Source organism: Haliotis rufescens, unplaced genomic scaffold (assembly GCF_023055435.1).
Source record: "Haliotis rufescens isolate VD_foot unplaced genomic scaffold, xgHalRufe1.0.p SCAF_50, whole genome shotgun sequence".
Classification (NCBI taxonomy): domain Eukaryota; kingdom Metazoa; phylum Mollusca; class Gastropoda; order Lepetellida; family Haliotidae; genus Haliotis; species Haliotis rufescens.
Window position 1 is genome coordinate 977,070 of NW_025964224.1, and position 16,917 is coordinate 993,986.

At 39.9% G+C, this 16,917-nt stretch overlaps 1 protein-coding gene and 1 long non-coding RNA gene across 4 annotated transcripts; both read right to left on the bottom strand.

Annotated features, from left to right (window-relative positions):
• Positions 1-1,615: 1,615 nt before the first annotated feature.
• LOC124151372 lies at positions 1,616-5,074 on the bottom strand. 2 transcript variants are annotated; one of them, XM_048384746.1, is made up of 4 exons: positions 4,986-5,074; positions 2,963-3,287; positions 2,201-2,263; positions 1,616-1,824 (listed from the first exon to the last, which is right to left on the bottom strand). In XM_048384746.1, exons 2-4 carry the CDS (start codon positions 3,185-3,187, stop codon positions 1,708-1,710), a joined length of 405 nt encoding a protein of 134 aa, XP_048240703.1. In that variant the 5' UTR covers positions 3,188-3,287; positions 4,986-5,074; the 3' UTR covers positions 1,616-1,707. The 2 variants fall into 2 exon arrangements, 1 of the variants encoding a protein (XP_048240703.1); XR_007218495.1 differs by lacking the exons at positions 1,616-1,824; positions 4,986-5,074 and adding an exon at positions 4,324-4,336 and having other exon boundaries at positions 1,837-2,263.
• A 712-nt stretch (positions 5,075-5,786) lies between these two features.
• Positions 5,787-14,270, bottom strand: LOC125374043. Of its 2 annotated transcripts, none has more exons than XR_007218496.1 (3): positions 14,247-14,270; positions 6,689-6,794; positions 5,787-5,898 (listed from the first exon to the last, which is right to left on the bottom strand). It is a non-coding gene; the product is annotated as an uncharacterized LOC125374043 (long non-coding RNA). The 2 variants fall into 2 exon arrangements; XR_007218497.1 differs by lacking the exon at positions 14,247-14,270 and adding an exon at positions 7,032-7,055.
• Positions 14,271-16,917: the final 2,647 nt, after the last annotated feature.

Genomic DNA, 16,917 nt, shown 5'->3' on the forward strand with positions numbered 1-16,917 from the left:
ATTTTGGAGGAAAGCCCGAAGTGATGCAGGTCTCAGACGTTAACCACTTTGGTGAAACCCACGAGCACGGGTATGGTGCTGACAAACCTAGAAACATAATTGGGGCGAACCGGGATTCGAACCCACAATCATAGGTTTCTGGCGTGTCCAAGGGACGCAACTCTGCACAGCGAATTGCGGCGCCTTAGACGACTGGGCCACCCGTGCCCCCCCATGTCTTGGCATTCATAAGTTTGGACATGATGTTGTCGATTCACTTTTCTGTCCATTGTTTCTTTCCAAGTCTTCACGGATGTGAGTCAACACTTGATGGTTCTCTCTCAAAACACGCGTTTCTTCCAGATAAAACGCCAACAGCCATCACAACGTGAGGAACATCAATCAGAGGGACGATGTTGTTGCTTGGACAGTTCAGTGAAAAGAGATGACCAGAGAGCGTCTGTTGGTTTTAACATGTTTAAGGCACTGAATCCCTGCTTCCTGACTGGTTGGTTTCTGTCCCACACGCCACCCCAGTGTGGCACACCCATTGTGTTTCTTTTTCAAAGGGTCAGGCTTTTAGCATGAGAGAGAAAGCACAGCCCTGGTTGCTGGGTGTCGGGGTCATGCTTTGCAAAGGTGTCGATACTTCTTCACGGCTTCATGGAGTTCTACGGCGTACGTGCCCACACAAAACCTCTCTTCGTTGGTGTGCTCACAGGGTGAGTCTGACCGGGTATCGGCACATGTGCTGCACAAAGGACAGAGCAGTTTTCCACCCGATCTGTAGGGCAGTAGCGGATTGTAGAGTCGTTTCGTGTGTAGGACACGACATTGGATTTGTCCTTTCAGCTCAAACAACGTGTCCACAGGGGGCTGATGAAGGGTTGGGTGTCCCGTGGGAAACGCTCTGGTCTTACAAATGTAAGGATAAAGTGAACATATATCGATATACCTGATGGTTTCACCTTCTTGGGCTTCTTGGCGTAATCGAGTGGCATTGGTTCGTCCTCCATAGAAGGCGTCGCAAGGGTTAAGCGGACCAGGTAAGTGGATACAGTGGGGTCCCTGCAAGAAAGCATGCAGTGAGTCCTCCTGTTGCATTTTTTAAAACTCGCATTCCCACAGGGTGATGACCCGTTTCACCTCAGGGTGTTGGTTCACGAGACTCAGGCGGTAGCGGGTGTCTGTATAACGTGATCCCCATCAACACCCAGGACAGGATGAGGTTCTCCACATTCGGTCTTGTGACATTTCTGACATCCAATCCAGAAACACCCCAGGAATTCCCCTAGGCTCGACTCAAACATTCCCTGTGTCTAACATTTAACATTGATATATTTTCTGATAGAACATCTCTGAGAATTGTTTTCAATTTCCCGGAACGTTTCTGTTCCTAGCAGTTAACGGGAAGATTCAGTAGAAAATATGCATTGTATGAATGTAATGCTGTCATCAGGATAGGAATAATCGGTGTATTGATATATGTATGAATATAGCTATGAACTGGGTATTTTACTTTTATATGTGTATCACATCGCTCATCTACTATATTTAAGGTGTATTGGGTAAAACATCATTGCAACAGTGTTAACCAGTGTGCCATATCAATAAAACCAGACACACTAAACAGACATGAAGCAGGACAACGTGAATTGAGTTCTATTTTAAGAACATCCCTCGATCAAAACATCAACACTTATTGAACTGGACCATCCCAAAGCACCATTACGAGGCGGATAAGTTGTGTTTGTGTGGGGGGTTAAAGAGGACCAAGTAAAATATCACTCTTCCATCACTTTTATTCGCCGTAGTAGCCAGAATTGTAGCCACCCATGGCGTCACCTAAAACAAATACATATAACATTTCTTATAAACATGGCCATATGGTAACAGTGTACATAAGTTATTATGGTGAAAAGCATTTCAATTCACAACAAACTTCACACAACATTATTCAGACGTAGATATTTCTCCTGTTAGGATGTTACAGTCACCAGGATGAAAATACATTTCAATTACATGAGAACCCAACATATCCTACTCTGAATAGTTCATACCAACATGGTGACAACTAAGGAATGTTATATGAAATAACAGGTTGATGAAATAGAATGATATAGTTGAAAACAACCTAATACTGATAATAAAAAATGGACAGTGATTAGATTGGTAATTAAAAGTTGAAATATTATTAATGTAGCTGCTGATCAGCACTCACCCCCAAGGAGTCTACAAACAGCTGAGACACTTCAGATGGAGCAACAAATCTCCATGGTGACTCCTATGCAGGAAAACAAAACTACTGTTATGGTTTTGTCTCCAACAATGATCACACGACACAGTCCAGATTGTGATATTATTATCAGTCTAGAAGTAAAACATTTATGTTTACGGACTAGGTTAAAATACAAAAAGGAAAACTAATTGACTGCTTTTGCAACACCTCGACATCATCATCCAAAACGACACAAGACAGTTCACAATTCCTGAAGCTAAGGGAAGTAACTCCTGTGTTTACATCGGCAACATGGTTAGTACTATCAGATTACAGTTTACTACACAAGCTAAAACGTTATGATTACTTTAATGGTAAATGGCAATAAAGTCTTTAAACAATTTGTAAGTATATAAATTTAGATGAGACGATGAAATAAACAACTGAAAGTGCACGAGGGCGATTACAAGCAAAACCATTCTAAACAAAGGGCAAAGGGAGCTAACTCGTGTTTTGCATGAAACACCGATCCTAAGCTACAGATTATTACTGGTAATGGTCTTTTAAAATCATTTTATGTACTGTGTTATACACCGTAAAATACAATATGAAAACGCAAATACATTTCCCATTAATAAATTCACTTTCAATCGGTATTATGTCAAGAATGTATTTTGGATTAGCTTCATCTTTGAGTAAAAATTTCATTATAATTTAAAAAGGTTTTATTTTTTATTTTTATTTTATGGTGTGTAAATATTTTACCTTGTTTTTCATAGATGCACTGACGATGCCACTTAAGTATACATCAGTAGATGCACGTATGTGAACACTGCATGCCAGCACCCTGTCCCCCTCAAACATCAGAGAACCTTTCTCTATGGCCTTGATATCATGGGCAGCTTGGTTGTCTCCTGTCATACGGTAGATGAAGTAACCCTCAATGATTTCTTTGGAAATGGGAGGCAGTAGTTGACGATGGGAAGGCATCAGCTGTTGAAATCCTGACACTGGCCATGATGTATCTTCTGGACGTGGGATGGAGACAGATGGCCCAACAAAATCATCATTTCTGTCATAAGATTCAAGTCTGAAATGAAAATTAAATACATTTTAATGTGTGCAACTACTATTTCAGATTTGCATAAGGGCATAATATTATAGGAAAATAATTCACATCATTATCACTATGACTAATTTATCTTATAAATGACATGCATCATGAATAAGCAATGAAACCTGTATGATTAAACTGTGTTTGATAATCTCATGCCTATATAGCCAGAAGACAAATTATTACCAGATATACTGATACTATCTGAAAACTCATTTCCTGTTTTATAAAATACCTGGATAAAAATATGGTAATTGTTAATGTGACATAGAGTTGCCAAGTTTCAATAATCATTTCATGGACACAGAAATGTCAGTAAGCACTGCACTGTACACCTATCATAAGTCATTCAGAATTTTGGTGCCCATATCATGACGAAAAGGAAGAGTAAAATATAACACTATAATTTGAAAAACGTCTATATTTTGTGAATACAACAGGTTTCAAAGTTGTATAAACCTTCTGTGTTTTACTGCCGACTTGCAAGCATTATGGGAAAATCTTCCGCCCGAAACCCCCATCCTAAAGTAATATGTCCAATGCGTTGACGCTCAGTACTTTTAATTATTTTTGAAAAAAATGTTGGCAGATACGGGCGGAAGTCGTACCGAATTTTGTTGAGAACTACGTGTCAAAACACTGCTGATCATATTCATAAATAGCCCCGCTAAACTACAAAAGCAATCGGGTGTTCGAAAACAAGTGACGTCTCAGGAGTGCGGTGAATGTTAACAGACGACGCAATGGAGACTGCGCCTTTTATCGAGGATTTATATAATCTGAGACCGGGAGCCACAGTTGGTACTTTGGTTATGGGTAACTATACAGTAGGTCATGGTTTAATGGAAGGCAACAACTGAAATATATCGATAGTTGATTTTGTCAGTCACAGTAGGCCTGACAGAGATGGCACTTATTTGACAGGCAAGAAAAGGGCCTAGTAGAAATTGCGGTGCATATCGCAGATTATGAATGTAAGCATACTTGATAACTAAAAAAATGGGTTACATACCTCTCGATCAGTTTAAGTTTCCTTCCAGCTGTCGAAGCGTTTCGTTGAAAGAGCGCACATTTGAGTTTTGGCACGGACCATAGCAGGTACTGGCCGGCCATGTTTACATAGACTTGGCTACGGCTCTACTTGAACTTCGCGCTAAATGATTCGCAGCGCATTCTAATCGCGGAACCGTCACAGAGTATGACCACTAGTACACGCACGCCCCTTGCGGATTAGTACGGCGGTACTCCCCATTCTTCTAACATATGCACCAAACAAAATAGTCACATGTCACGGGATGCGCGAGGATAGCAGTCTCACGGCGCATTGCAGTTCACAAAAAAACAATAGCAAAATACAACTATCTTGTCTATGCAAATAAATCACAAACATAACAGGGCAACAATGCAGTTTACCGGGCGCAGCCCGGCCTCTACCATCCGCTCAATTACCGCGGCCGGTGTCTCGCTATACCGTGACCGTGGCTCACGCTCCAGTGACTCCAACACCCCTTGCCGGGCCAGCACCCCTTGGGGGTCCTTAGGGAAACTTACACGTCTTTAGGGTCAAGCACCCCTTGGGGGTCTTAGGGAAACTTACACGTCTTTAGGGTCAAACACCCCCTTGGGGGTCCTTAGGGTTAGGGTTTAGGGTTAGGGTTAGCCACCAATTCTTACCTTTCAAGCGTTAATCCGTTTAATCCGATTAGAGTAATCCCTTTAGACACGTTTCGTCCCACCAGGACTCATCAGTGCAGCTTGGTTTCCCGGAGGGAAACTGCAGACGTGTTGCGGTTGGCTGTCGTTTGTTTGGGAACTGTCACTTTGGGCCGAAACACGTCAAGGCGTGGCTTAGTCTAAAAATTGAATAAAAACTAACTACAATTCTAGAAACAGCATTCAGAGCTTATAGGTGTAAGTGAGGAATTCTGGTTGAAATCGTAATAAACCTTGTTTCGACACGAGCCTCCTCAAACAGGATCTTCGCGGCTTTTACTTCCTCCTTGTCATGTTTCTTGTCCGAGTAGTAGACAACTGTCTTGATGCCCGACTGGATGATGATCTTGGCGCACTCGTTACATGGAAACAAGCCTGTGCCCGTTTCTCTGTGTGTGTGTGTCTGCCTGTGTCTGTTTCTGCTTGTGTGTGTCTGCATGTGTCTGTTTCTGTGTGTGTGTTTGTGTGTCTGTGTCTGTGTGTCTGTTTCACTGTGTGTTTGTGTCTGTTTCTGTGTGTGTGTTTGTGTGTCTGTGTCTGTGTGTCTGTTTCACTGTGTGTTTGTGTCTGTTTCTGTGTGTGTGTCTGCCTGTGTCTCTTTCTCTGTGTGTGGGTGTTTGTGTGTCTGTTTCTGTGTGTCTGTGTCTGTGTGTGTGCGTGTGTGCATGCGTGTGCATGTGTGTGTATGTAATTCTGTAATGTTAACATGTAGCAATTTTCATTATTATGACTTACCGTAATAATATTTAGTTCCCAGTTGGCTGGCAGCATCTTTTTTTTCCCAGGGGAGCAGTGTATCGCTACAGTTGTTAGGCATCCCGTTGTAACCGGTTCCGACGATCCTTTTCTTAGGATTGACAATACACGCTCCGACCTACAACTCGCCCACAATTAATACATTAGCAGTGTTAAAGAGAGTTTATCATCCAAAAATGGCTGCCACAGCCTCGGAATTTTTCCACTTTTATCAACTCGTGTTGATATATTTGATATCAAAAGACACGAGGGTGAGATTCTCTATATCTCACCCGAGTGTCTTTTGATAGCAAATATATCAACAAGAGTTCATAAAAGTTGAAAAAAAGTTTATCCACTTTTATCAACGAGTGTTGATATATTTGATATCGAAAGTCACGAGGGTGAGATTTTATTTATCATCCAACATCATTCTTCCAACTTTTTCAGTTTGTAGACAGTAACAAACAGTCATAAAACGTACTGCTAACAGCTTCAGTAGCAGATCCATTAATGATGTCTTTTTATTGTGACGTCATGGTAACCAGTAACGTCACAATGGTCTGCAAAGCATTGTGATGCAATTTCTTTGCAGCGATATCTACAATGTAGATATCGCTTGACCTCACCCAAGCGATATCTCCTGAGGGGGCCAGTTTTGGATGATAGGTGTGTCATTACACAACAGTGTCCTTTTAACTGTCAGGGGTACTGCAGGGTAGGGTACATGTCACAAGATGGACTCGTTACAGTGACCAGACTGTGTGCTACCCGACGGCGAGGGTAATTGATAATACTGTTCATTTCTGTTGACTTATGCTTAAAGTTCTTCGCAAAAACTGTTGTATTACTGCAGTGCAAACAACCTCTTTAAGACCCATAGCTTCTTTTCACTAAAAGCACGTGATATATATGAATCCCAATTTTACCTGCGTGACGGGGTCTTTGCTTCTCATTCCAGACAGAAATGCAATGGCCATGAAGTACTCCTCCCAGTCCAGTTGGCTCTCTCTCTTGCCACTTTCACCAAACTGTCTGTTGTATGTAAAACAACAAAAACCTAACAAAGTATCTACCTTTACTGGCATTTCATCTACGTACTGCACTTGTGAACAGTTGTATTACAGAATGGACTAGAGGATTACCAATAGCTAGTGCTTTGGGTATACAATGTAATGGTGGGTTTACATGATGAGAGTATCCTCAAGTGCAGACCAGTATGATAAAGTAACAGCTGGCTGTTATAAAGGAATTATTATGAATTCAACTTACTTGTCTCTATTTCATTTAGGAAGCTTCATTTTACTGACTTTCGCAAAATTGCCACACATTATATTGACTCCGAACCGACCAGCCCTTGTTTTATCCCCTTTATGCCTAATGCCAGGCAGTGTAACAGCAAGTAACACCTTTTGGTATGGCGCGACTGGGGATTGAACCAACGACATTCCTCTCTCCCGACAGACGCTATATCTACTAGACCACAAAGACTGAGCTGTTTTGCCATGAAGACTACAAGTATTAATATCAATAATATTGTATACAGAAAACCCTGCCCCATAACGGGTTCTTAATGTAGCATTAACTATATCCGATACAAACCCTCTCCCATTCAGCGTTCTAATATTGTGCATGAGAAAATATACTGCACATGCACTATCGCGTTGTAACGATTCAAACAACCGTAAATAAATCTTTCATTGAAATTCTGAACTTAATGCCTTCATATATCTGGGCCGCGTTAATATTCGGAGCGTTAGCTATTTCCACTATAAAACGAGGGGACATATCAGTTTGCGAGCGTGGGTTGTAGTTTCTATTACTTTCCATATAAGGAGGCAATTACTGCATACAGTAGCGGTCCACCAAGTAGCTGTCAATGCAATACATGGGCAGATGTGTTCAGTTGTGTCAATGCAGTGACGTTTGAGGCGAGCGGTGAAGCCATTTGTGTACTAAACATCCTGTTGCCAAGATAACATGCACGTTACTAATGATATGTCCAATACACCCTACCAACATATTTATTGTTACTTCATATTCACAATCATTATGGTTTAATCTACATTTTAATATAATTTAAGGACATTAATGTTATTTGACTTAAACGACATCAAGAGGATAGTCACCGATGTTTAGAGTCTTCATCATTCAATGTTTTTAGATATGGACACATATTAACGAAGGGGTAGCTTTGCTCAAATTCTACATGCAACAAGAACGATCATATAAAAGTGTCTCTCTAGTGCAGTTCCTGGTCTGGCTGATGTCTGTTATCAGCCTTGCTCTGACAGACCAGATTCTCCTGCTATTCTGATAATGCTTGTCCGTAATATGCACTAGTATACTCCATTATCCCCACCTCTGTAGGCGATTCTAGGAACACTTCATGGTCAAGGTAGAATTGAGATGAACATACTGTGCGATTTCGGTGTCAAATGTAGTTTTGTCCCATAAAATAAACATAGGTCTACAATGAGAGCGCTGTACCCGATCCACCATGTTCAATTTCAATGACGGCATATCATTGCTACTATCAAGTAGCTATCAATGCAATACATTGGAAACATACTTTCCGTCACAACTCGACTTGTTCAAACATCCTGGCAATACTGCATCAACGTTAAATGTTCAGTTGCAATTACCCATTCAATCATCATTGTTACATTTATCAACATTGCAGGTTGCCATGGAACTTTAGAATTCCCTGAATGTGAATTGCTGAACTTTTATGAAAGTTCACAAATGTCTTATTTAAGGACATCTCGTGATCCCGCTGTAAACAGAAGAGCAATAAATGACCTTTTTTAAAAAAATATATCTCAAACACCAATGGTATAAACACCACTCTTATATAACACATGTATTATTATGGCAATCGACGTTTACCGAGTGTTTACTGTTCGGTTTTTTTAAGCCATGGTAGTACTTCTTGTTTCAGCAAGTGCGCAGACCTGGCGTATGATCACCAACCCAGACTGTAGCTGATATATATATATGCATTCTCGCCTTGATTAGACAAATTGTGTCAAGACAGGTCCTGACATGGTGTAACAGTAAAGATACGAGCTGTGTTCGAATGGGTTATTTTGAAATTTTACTTATAAAAATACAAATTGATATCGAACAAGCATTCATTCAGATTCTCAAGATCCCCACACATGGCGACAATGGACACTGCACACAGTATCACTGGATGAACACACTGGAGAAAAGAATGTGCTACCAGTTGGTCCCCAACAAGTCAAGACTAGCAGATAAACATCAGCCCATTTTCTGAGAGGTATTATATTTTTTAAAGAAGTAAAGGTAAGTAGTATAGTGTCACTAGTTAGAGTCTGGTTTTGGTGGAGGGAAAAGTGGAAGGAGCCTGAAAGGGTCCCCAGCCTACCGGTACTTTCTGAAAGCTGAATGAATCGAACTGTGTCAGCTAGCGGTGTAGTTTAAGTTTAGCGCGCAACAACGAGGTAGTCACGTCACCCTGCATTGACTGCAACGCTGAAGGCAGCCGGATTTCGAATCACCCGCGCTGCGTTCTATTGTGAACCATTTGTATAGAATTATTCAGCCCTGTCCCGACTTGCATAGTTGATGTTTCAATGCAAGCTTTTCCATTTAACGCGATGACAAATAAACCGTGTGGTTTGAGTTTTAACCGTGTAACATGATGTGCACAGTTTTACTTCAGAACGTGCTATTTTGAAAATAGATAGTTAGAACCATGTCACTGTTCAATAAGAAACTGATAAGTACATGTAGCTGTGTGACGGCACAAAGCTAGGTTTGTTGGGAAAGTGATGGAAGCAATCTATAGGACATTTTCATGTTTACAATAGTCACTCTTAATTCGAAGAGAGAACAGAGTTTATCATGGAAAAATGTTTCACGAGGAAAATGTTTTATTGGAAATATATGTCGAAGCAGGTTTATTCATAGCTAATGTATAGCAGAGAGACTAAGCGACCGACCGCCCATAACAATGTCAACATACCCCGGCCTTACAATTAATGTTAACATACCAGCCTCGCCTGAAGCTTCCCATTCATAAATTGTGCGACCAGTGTCCCGTATTTATGATATGTTAGGGAAATTGTGTTGTACATTTGTTATTTTAAAAAGGAGTTAGTTCAGAGAGGATATATATGGGTATTCCCCTCATTAAACCTTTCTTTCGTTGGTGTCTATTAAACGTATCCGGTATTTAATACATTTGAATGATGTAGGAAAGTATGTGCGTGTAGATATTGTACCTATATCCGAACACGAATGTATGACACCTTTCAATAGATCAATTACGGTTCTAACCACGACACGCAACATGGCTATGAGCGTGGTTAGCAGTTCATATATATAAACACATCGTAAATGACATATTTCTGATGAATGAACTCGCCCGCACACATGTCTATAGGGTTATGTTCGCCCGAACTGTAAACAGTGACACATTTGATAACAGGAAGGGTGTGTGGAATGCACTCGTCCTTGTAAGGGTAAAATACGCGTTTAAACTCACCATTTAAACGATGACATTACTTTTTTAGATGTATTGGTATCAGTGAGTGAGTGAATTTAGTTTTACGCCACACTCGGCATTATTCAAGCTCTAGGACGGTGGTCTGTCAATAAACGAGCTTGGACCAGACAATCCAGTGATCAACAGCATGAGCAGCGATCTGTGCAACTAGGAACCGATGGCACGTGGCATCCGAGTCGGCGAGACTGACCAACCGATCCCCGTCAGTCGCCGATAAGCATGGGTTACTGAAGGTCGATTCTATAACCCGGCCCTTCACGGGTGTAGTATGACGAAGACTTTATACTAATATGATCGCTTTTTTAACATACTCACAAGTGTGCTGTGAAGAAAAGAGTGTCTTCCAAGATTCCCTGCACGTGTAAGACAGTATAAACTCTACAGTAGTGTAGCCCGACAAACAGTTTTACTCTCGCCAGCAAACGGATTGGACGTGAACAACATGAAGAAAGCATCAGAGATTAGACTTGACTCTAGAGATATATTTAGGAAGACTACGTTGAGAAAATCACAACAGAGAAAGAAACCACAAGCAGCCAAGAAGTCGACGCTGAAGACAAAGAAGAGACAGGTAACACCTAAAATGAAAACGATGACAACCAAACAGGGATTGAAGACAACACCCCAACCCGTGAAAATACAACATGTGTCGGAGATGAAGGCTGTGGTGGAACGGACACTTGCTGCCTTGAAGCGTCAACAGAGTCAAGGGTATAAAAGAAAGCTTCATAACCTCTAATCGCACACCGTATTGGATCACCATGGGGGTTGCCACCTGTCCGGACTGTGAAAAAATGTTTTCAAGGAGAGATGTCATGTTACGACACAGGAGAAATAAACATAGCATACCGCCGCCGCCGTTACAAGCCCAACTGCTACGAGATGAAACTATTTTCGTAAAGTTGACGGATAAAATATTCTCTTAAATATATTTTATATTCGCGAACTCGTATAGCTGGAGACCTCATGGTGTTGACACAGTTCGATTCATTCAGGGTTGCAGTTCCACACTGTATTCATGCATTGTCAACTCGAGGTCGGGACTGTTTGCTTTTTTTCAGCATCGTATATACTGTAGCTTTCAGAAAGTACCGGTAGGCTGGGGACCCTTTCAGGCTCCCTCCACTTTTCCCTCCACCAAAACCAGACTCTAACTAGTGACACTATACTACTAAGGTATCTTTGAAACAAACACACCTTATCCGCCTCGTAAAAGTACATTGGGATGGTCCAGTTCAATAAATGTTCATGGTTTGAAATGAAATCGAGGGATGTTCTTAGTATAGAACTCAATTCACGTTGTCCTACTTCTTGTCTGTTTAGTGTTTCTGGTTTTATTGATATGGCACACTGGTTGACAATGTTGCAATGATGTTTTACCCAGTACACCTTAAATATAGTAGATGAGCGATGTGATACACATATAAAAGTAAAATACCCAGTTCATAGCTATATTCATACACATATCAATGACTCGACAATGATAATACATCTTATGTGATGAAAGCATTATATTTATACAGAGCATATGTTGTGAATGTTCCTCTTTATTGTAAGGAAAGGTAGTTTTGGGGAAATTGAAAACAATTCGCCAAGATGTTGCCTCATCCACCCAACCCCTCCCCCCACAACCTTGTTCCTTCTGGCCTGTGGAACGTGACCCAAAGATAAGGTCTGTGATAACAGACGAGTTGCTCGTTACACATGTACCTTCATTTATTAATGGTTCCAACCCCAAGTACAATCATTTATTTCGTAGTACCACCTGCTGATGCTAGATTGTGTTATATTGTAAACGTAAAATACCCAGTTCACAGCTATATTCATACATATATCAATACACCGATTATTCCTCTCCTGATGACAGCATTACATTCATACAATGCATATTTCGTTCTGAATCTTCCCCTTTACTGCTAGGAACAGAGAGGTTCAGGGAAATTGAAAACAATTCTCAGAGATGTACTCTTGAAGTTCCTGTTTTTCTCCTCGATTTCGAGTTCAAGAAATTCTGTCAGAAAATAAATCAATGTTAAATGTTAGACCCAGGGAATGTGGCAGTTTGAGTCGAGCCTAGGTTATGTTGACCAAAGTATTGCAGTTACGAGCAGATCGCTGCTCAGCACTGATTCAATCGTGTAATGTTCATCCCTGTTGTGTGTTTAATAATCGAGAACATTTCGCCAGTTTGATGTCTGCATCTCCAATTTCCAATACATATAATGTTATGTAAACAACCTGTGCCAAGTTAGAGTTGACACGCGAGTGTCAATACCGGAACGCCCCGGGTTGTATTTACGTTACTGTTAACGTTAACTGAGACATTTTAAGTTTAAAGTGCTAGCAGACGTTTGAACATTGTGTAAGCAATGGCACATTTTTTTTATACAGGTTCTATCTTAAATAATATGTAAATGAAATGATATAAGGTTCCACAACGTGTGTGCCGTCAAGAACTGCATGGGACGACGGTAAAGTGACATAACTTTATGTATTAGTCTCATGTCAACGGGGATGGATATTCATCTCTTGGTGTTGTAATTAGTCAGATTATTAACTTTGTATGTGTCCGTTCATAATACGATAATATATATACCCTGCACTACACACGTAGCAGATTTCTGCAAGTGGTTAAAGTTTATCTGCGGTAACGGTATACTGTGTTGCTCCCTGTGAATATCTTCCTCCACTCATATTAATGACCTAACGTGACCTAGTTGTAGTTTACTTTTGCTTACAGTTCTTGGAAAGGGTGGATCGATATTTGCTGATCGCCTGAACAATAGACAGACATGGAGGCTGTGGTCCCAAGCAAAGTACACACAGCACGTTATCGTGTGTCCTATTTGAAATAGAAGAAACGAGTTTCCTTAAAATGTCTTAGCTATAAACATATATAGTGTTCTCGCCACATAACCGGTTGTTACAGACATTGGCAAGAAAATATTTCATCTCAGTTCTGTAGAAATATATCAGCATCTCATTATATATGTTCTTGTTTTGTTCAATTCCGATTGTCTTTGTTGTTATTTATATCTGCTAAATGTTTTCTTTGTTGGTTATTTGAAAAGTAGATATTGCTGATTTTTAAGTGACTGACATCTCAAACAAGGAGTTTGGTGTTGTAAAGTCTCAGTGAAGGTTTCAAAAGTTTTATGGCAAAAAATAAAAGTGACAAAACTATTTCCATATTCCATTGTACGGTTCCGACAATATCATGAGGATACGTTTATGAATCACCCCTTCTTGCCGAAACGTCTACCCCCATATTGTATAAAGCTGTTATCAATAAGGAAGTCCAGCATTTCACATAATGTTTTCTCAGTAAACTTCAGATGGCATTTGCTTTCATTTTGGATAAATTTACCTTAGCTTCTGAAGTTAGATATGTGACGATATCTATGGTCACTACGTTTTGTAACAAAAGCCCCATGGATTAAGGAATGAAGTTTTTTCTAAGGTTTGTCGATCATGAACAAAACTATAAAATACCTAAGATCAGACTTTCTTTGTCCTTTCAGCATTGTATAATACATTGAGAATAAATATCAACATTGTCTCGAATGTCCATTTTCACATGTACGTCTTCCTACCACTGTACACCTACAACCTACGAGAAGCTAATAATGATGTACAGCAATAGTTTATCTCTAATTGTGCCAGCTATTGTGTATATCTTGCTTTAAATTGAAAACGTGAACGCCAGGGAATAATCAGCCTCGAACATCTGCTGAAACTCCATCAGGCGCAAAAGACACATGTATAACTTAAAGTGATGACACCAGAGTTCGGAGGCGAACATGTCCTGCTCGAAACGAAATACCTTTTGAATGGATGCGGTACAATTTGACGTCTCACCACACACGTAGAGTAACAGCAAGTGTGTTGTCACACAATCCACAACATGATATTCTACCATGCTGTTAAGCTTAATAGGTTCTAGTGATACATACCTACTATGCACTGTCTTTTGCATAAACTGGTGGGTTTCTTTGGTGGTCGAGGTTCATCATTCCTGAAACCAATGAGTTCAAAATTAGTTTGTACAGTGTTTTATTCACTGATGTTCAACCACTACTAAATACACATGAATAACGTGTCATCAATAATCCAATTGCTCTTACATAATACTTTGCAGGTTTGTCCTACCAGCTAAATTATAATTACGCCTGCTGTATAACAGCAACATTTATACAAACAGTTTAAATACAGCATCAATAAGGGGATACATACCACAATACGACAGCTCAAATTGAGCCATAATAACAGTAATCACCAGCTAAATCCATCGTCTTTGATAATGCATAGAAAACAATTATATAATAATTTTATGACTTCCTGTGAATATGGTTTAACCACTCTATTGTGTACCGTCATTGAATATGGTACTACCACTCTATTGTGTACTGACATTGAATATGCTACTACCACTCTATTGTGTACTGCCATTGAATATGGTACTACCACTCTATTGTGTACTGCCATTAAATATGGTACCACCACTCTATTGTGTACTGCCATTGAATATGGTACCACCACTTTATTGTGTACTGCCATTGAATATGGTACTACCACTCTATTGCGTACTAATTTCACTCCCACTTTAACATATATTTATTATACATAATTAGTGGTAAGTTTTAATTTAGTTTTATCAGCCAGCTGCACAACGTGTATCTGTACACTGTGTGACCTAATAACTGTCCCATGAGATAGATAGAGCGCATACGTGTGCCTGATGAAGATAGTGAGAGATACAATTGGTGCAGTATCATTACTAGGATACATTGGTCAAACTATGTTGCTCCTTGGTAAACTATGCAATGGAAACTGTATTTTCTCAAGCAGATGTTTCTAGTCCAGTTTAGATTTGAAGCAACACCAGTTAATAACAAGTGGGGCATGACATCACCTATTGGTAGCAAGTTAGGTCTTGTCTCCCAATATGATTTATGTGACTAAGTTAATACATAATGCATTGTGAACAACTGACTTGCCTTTACAAAGTGTTTGTGACGGGTGCCACCGGTGGTGGAACAGGATACACTTATCTTTTCGCGAACACCATCCATAACTGTACTTTCGCCCTCACGAATGAACAGTTATAACTTACCTTCAATACAGAAGTGTGAACTTATATAGTATAGGGAAATTGATTGTTCGTATGTAAAAATAAATATGACATTACACAGTTAGTATGTTAGTTGTGGTGTTATGAGATGTCAGTGTATCTCAAACACCAATGGTATAAACACCACTCTTATGTAACATGTATTATTATGGCAATTGACCTTTACCTGGTGTTTTCTGTTCGTTTTTTTTAAGCCATGGTAGTACTTCTTGTTTCAGCAAGTGCGCAGACCTGGCGTATGATCACCAACCCAGACTGTAGCTGATATCTTTACACCTTACATTCTCGTCTTGATAGACAAATTGTGTCAAGACAGGTCCTGACATGGTGTAATAGTAAATATACGAGCTGTATTCGAATGGGTTATTTTGTAATTTTACTAACAAAAATACAAATTGACATCGGACAAGCATTCATTCAGATTCTCAAGATCCCTACACATGGCGACAATGGACAATGCACACAGTATCACTGAATGCACACACTGTAGTAAAGAATGTGCTACCAGGTGGTCCCCAACAAGTCCAGACTAGCAGATAAACATCCGCCCATTTTCTGCGAGGTATTATATTTTTTTAAAGAAGAAAAGAAATCTTTACTCCAAACATAACTTATCCCCCATAGTACATTAAAGACACGTACACGTGTACCAGAAGCAGTTATTTCGTATTGAATAACATAACAAAGCACGTATTCCAATGGCAGCGTTTCAGAGTATATGCTTATTCCTTCATCAGATGAATTCACCCGATGAAGGAGTACGCATATTCTCTGAAACGTTGTGTTGATAATAATTAAGAAGTTGACATCGATAAATTCCGCCGCTCATAACATAGCACGTTCTGAGAACCAACAAAGACGGCCAAACAGTTGAATGAAAACCACATAGTTTCATCTGACAAACATTTTTTTAGATTATCAATGAGGAAGGTGCTACCAGTTGGTTACCAACAAGCCCAAACATCTAGCAGATAAACATCAGCCCATTTTCTGCTGGGTATTATATTTTTTTAAAGAAGTAGAATAATGTTTATTACCAACACAACTTCTCCCCCTCGTAATGGTACATTGGGATGGTCCAGTTCAATAAATGTTCATGTTTTGAGATGAAATCAGGGGCAGTTCTAAGAAAAGAACTCAATTCACGTCGTCCTGCTTTTTGTCTGTTTAGTGTGTTTGGTTTTATTGATATGGCACACTGGTTGACACTGTTTCAATGAAGCGTTACCTTGTACACCTTAAAAGTAGTAGATGAGCGATGTGATACACATATAAAAGTAAAATACCCAATTCATGTTTATATTTATACTGATATCAATGACTCGACAATGATAATAAATCTGATGTAATGAAAGCATTATATTTATACAGAGCATATGTTGTGAATGTTTCTCTTTATTGTAAGGAAAGGAAGTTTTGGGGAAATTGAAAACAATTCGCCCAGATGTTGCCTTATCCCCCAACCCCTCCCCCCACAACCTTGTTCCTTCTGG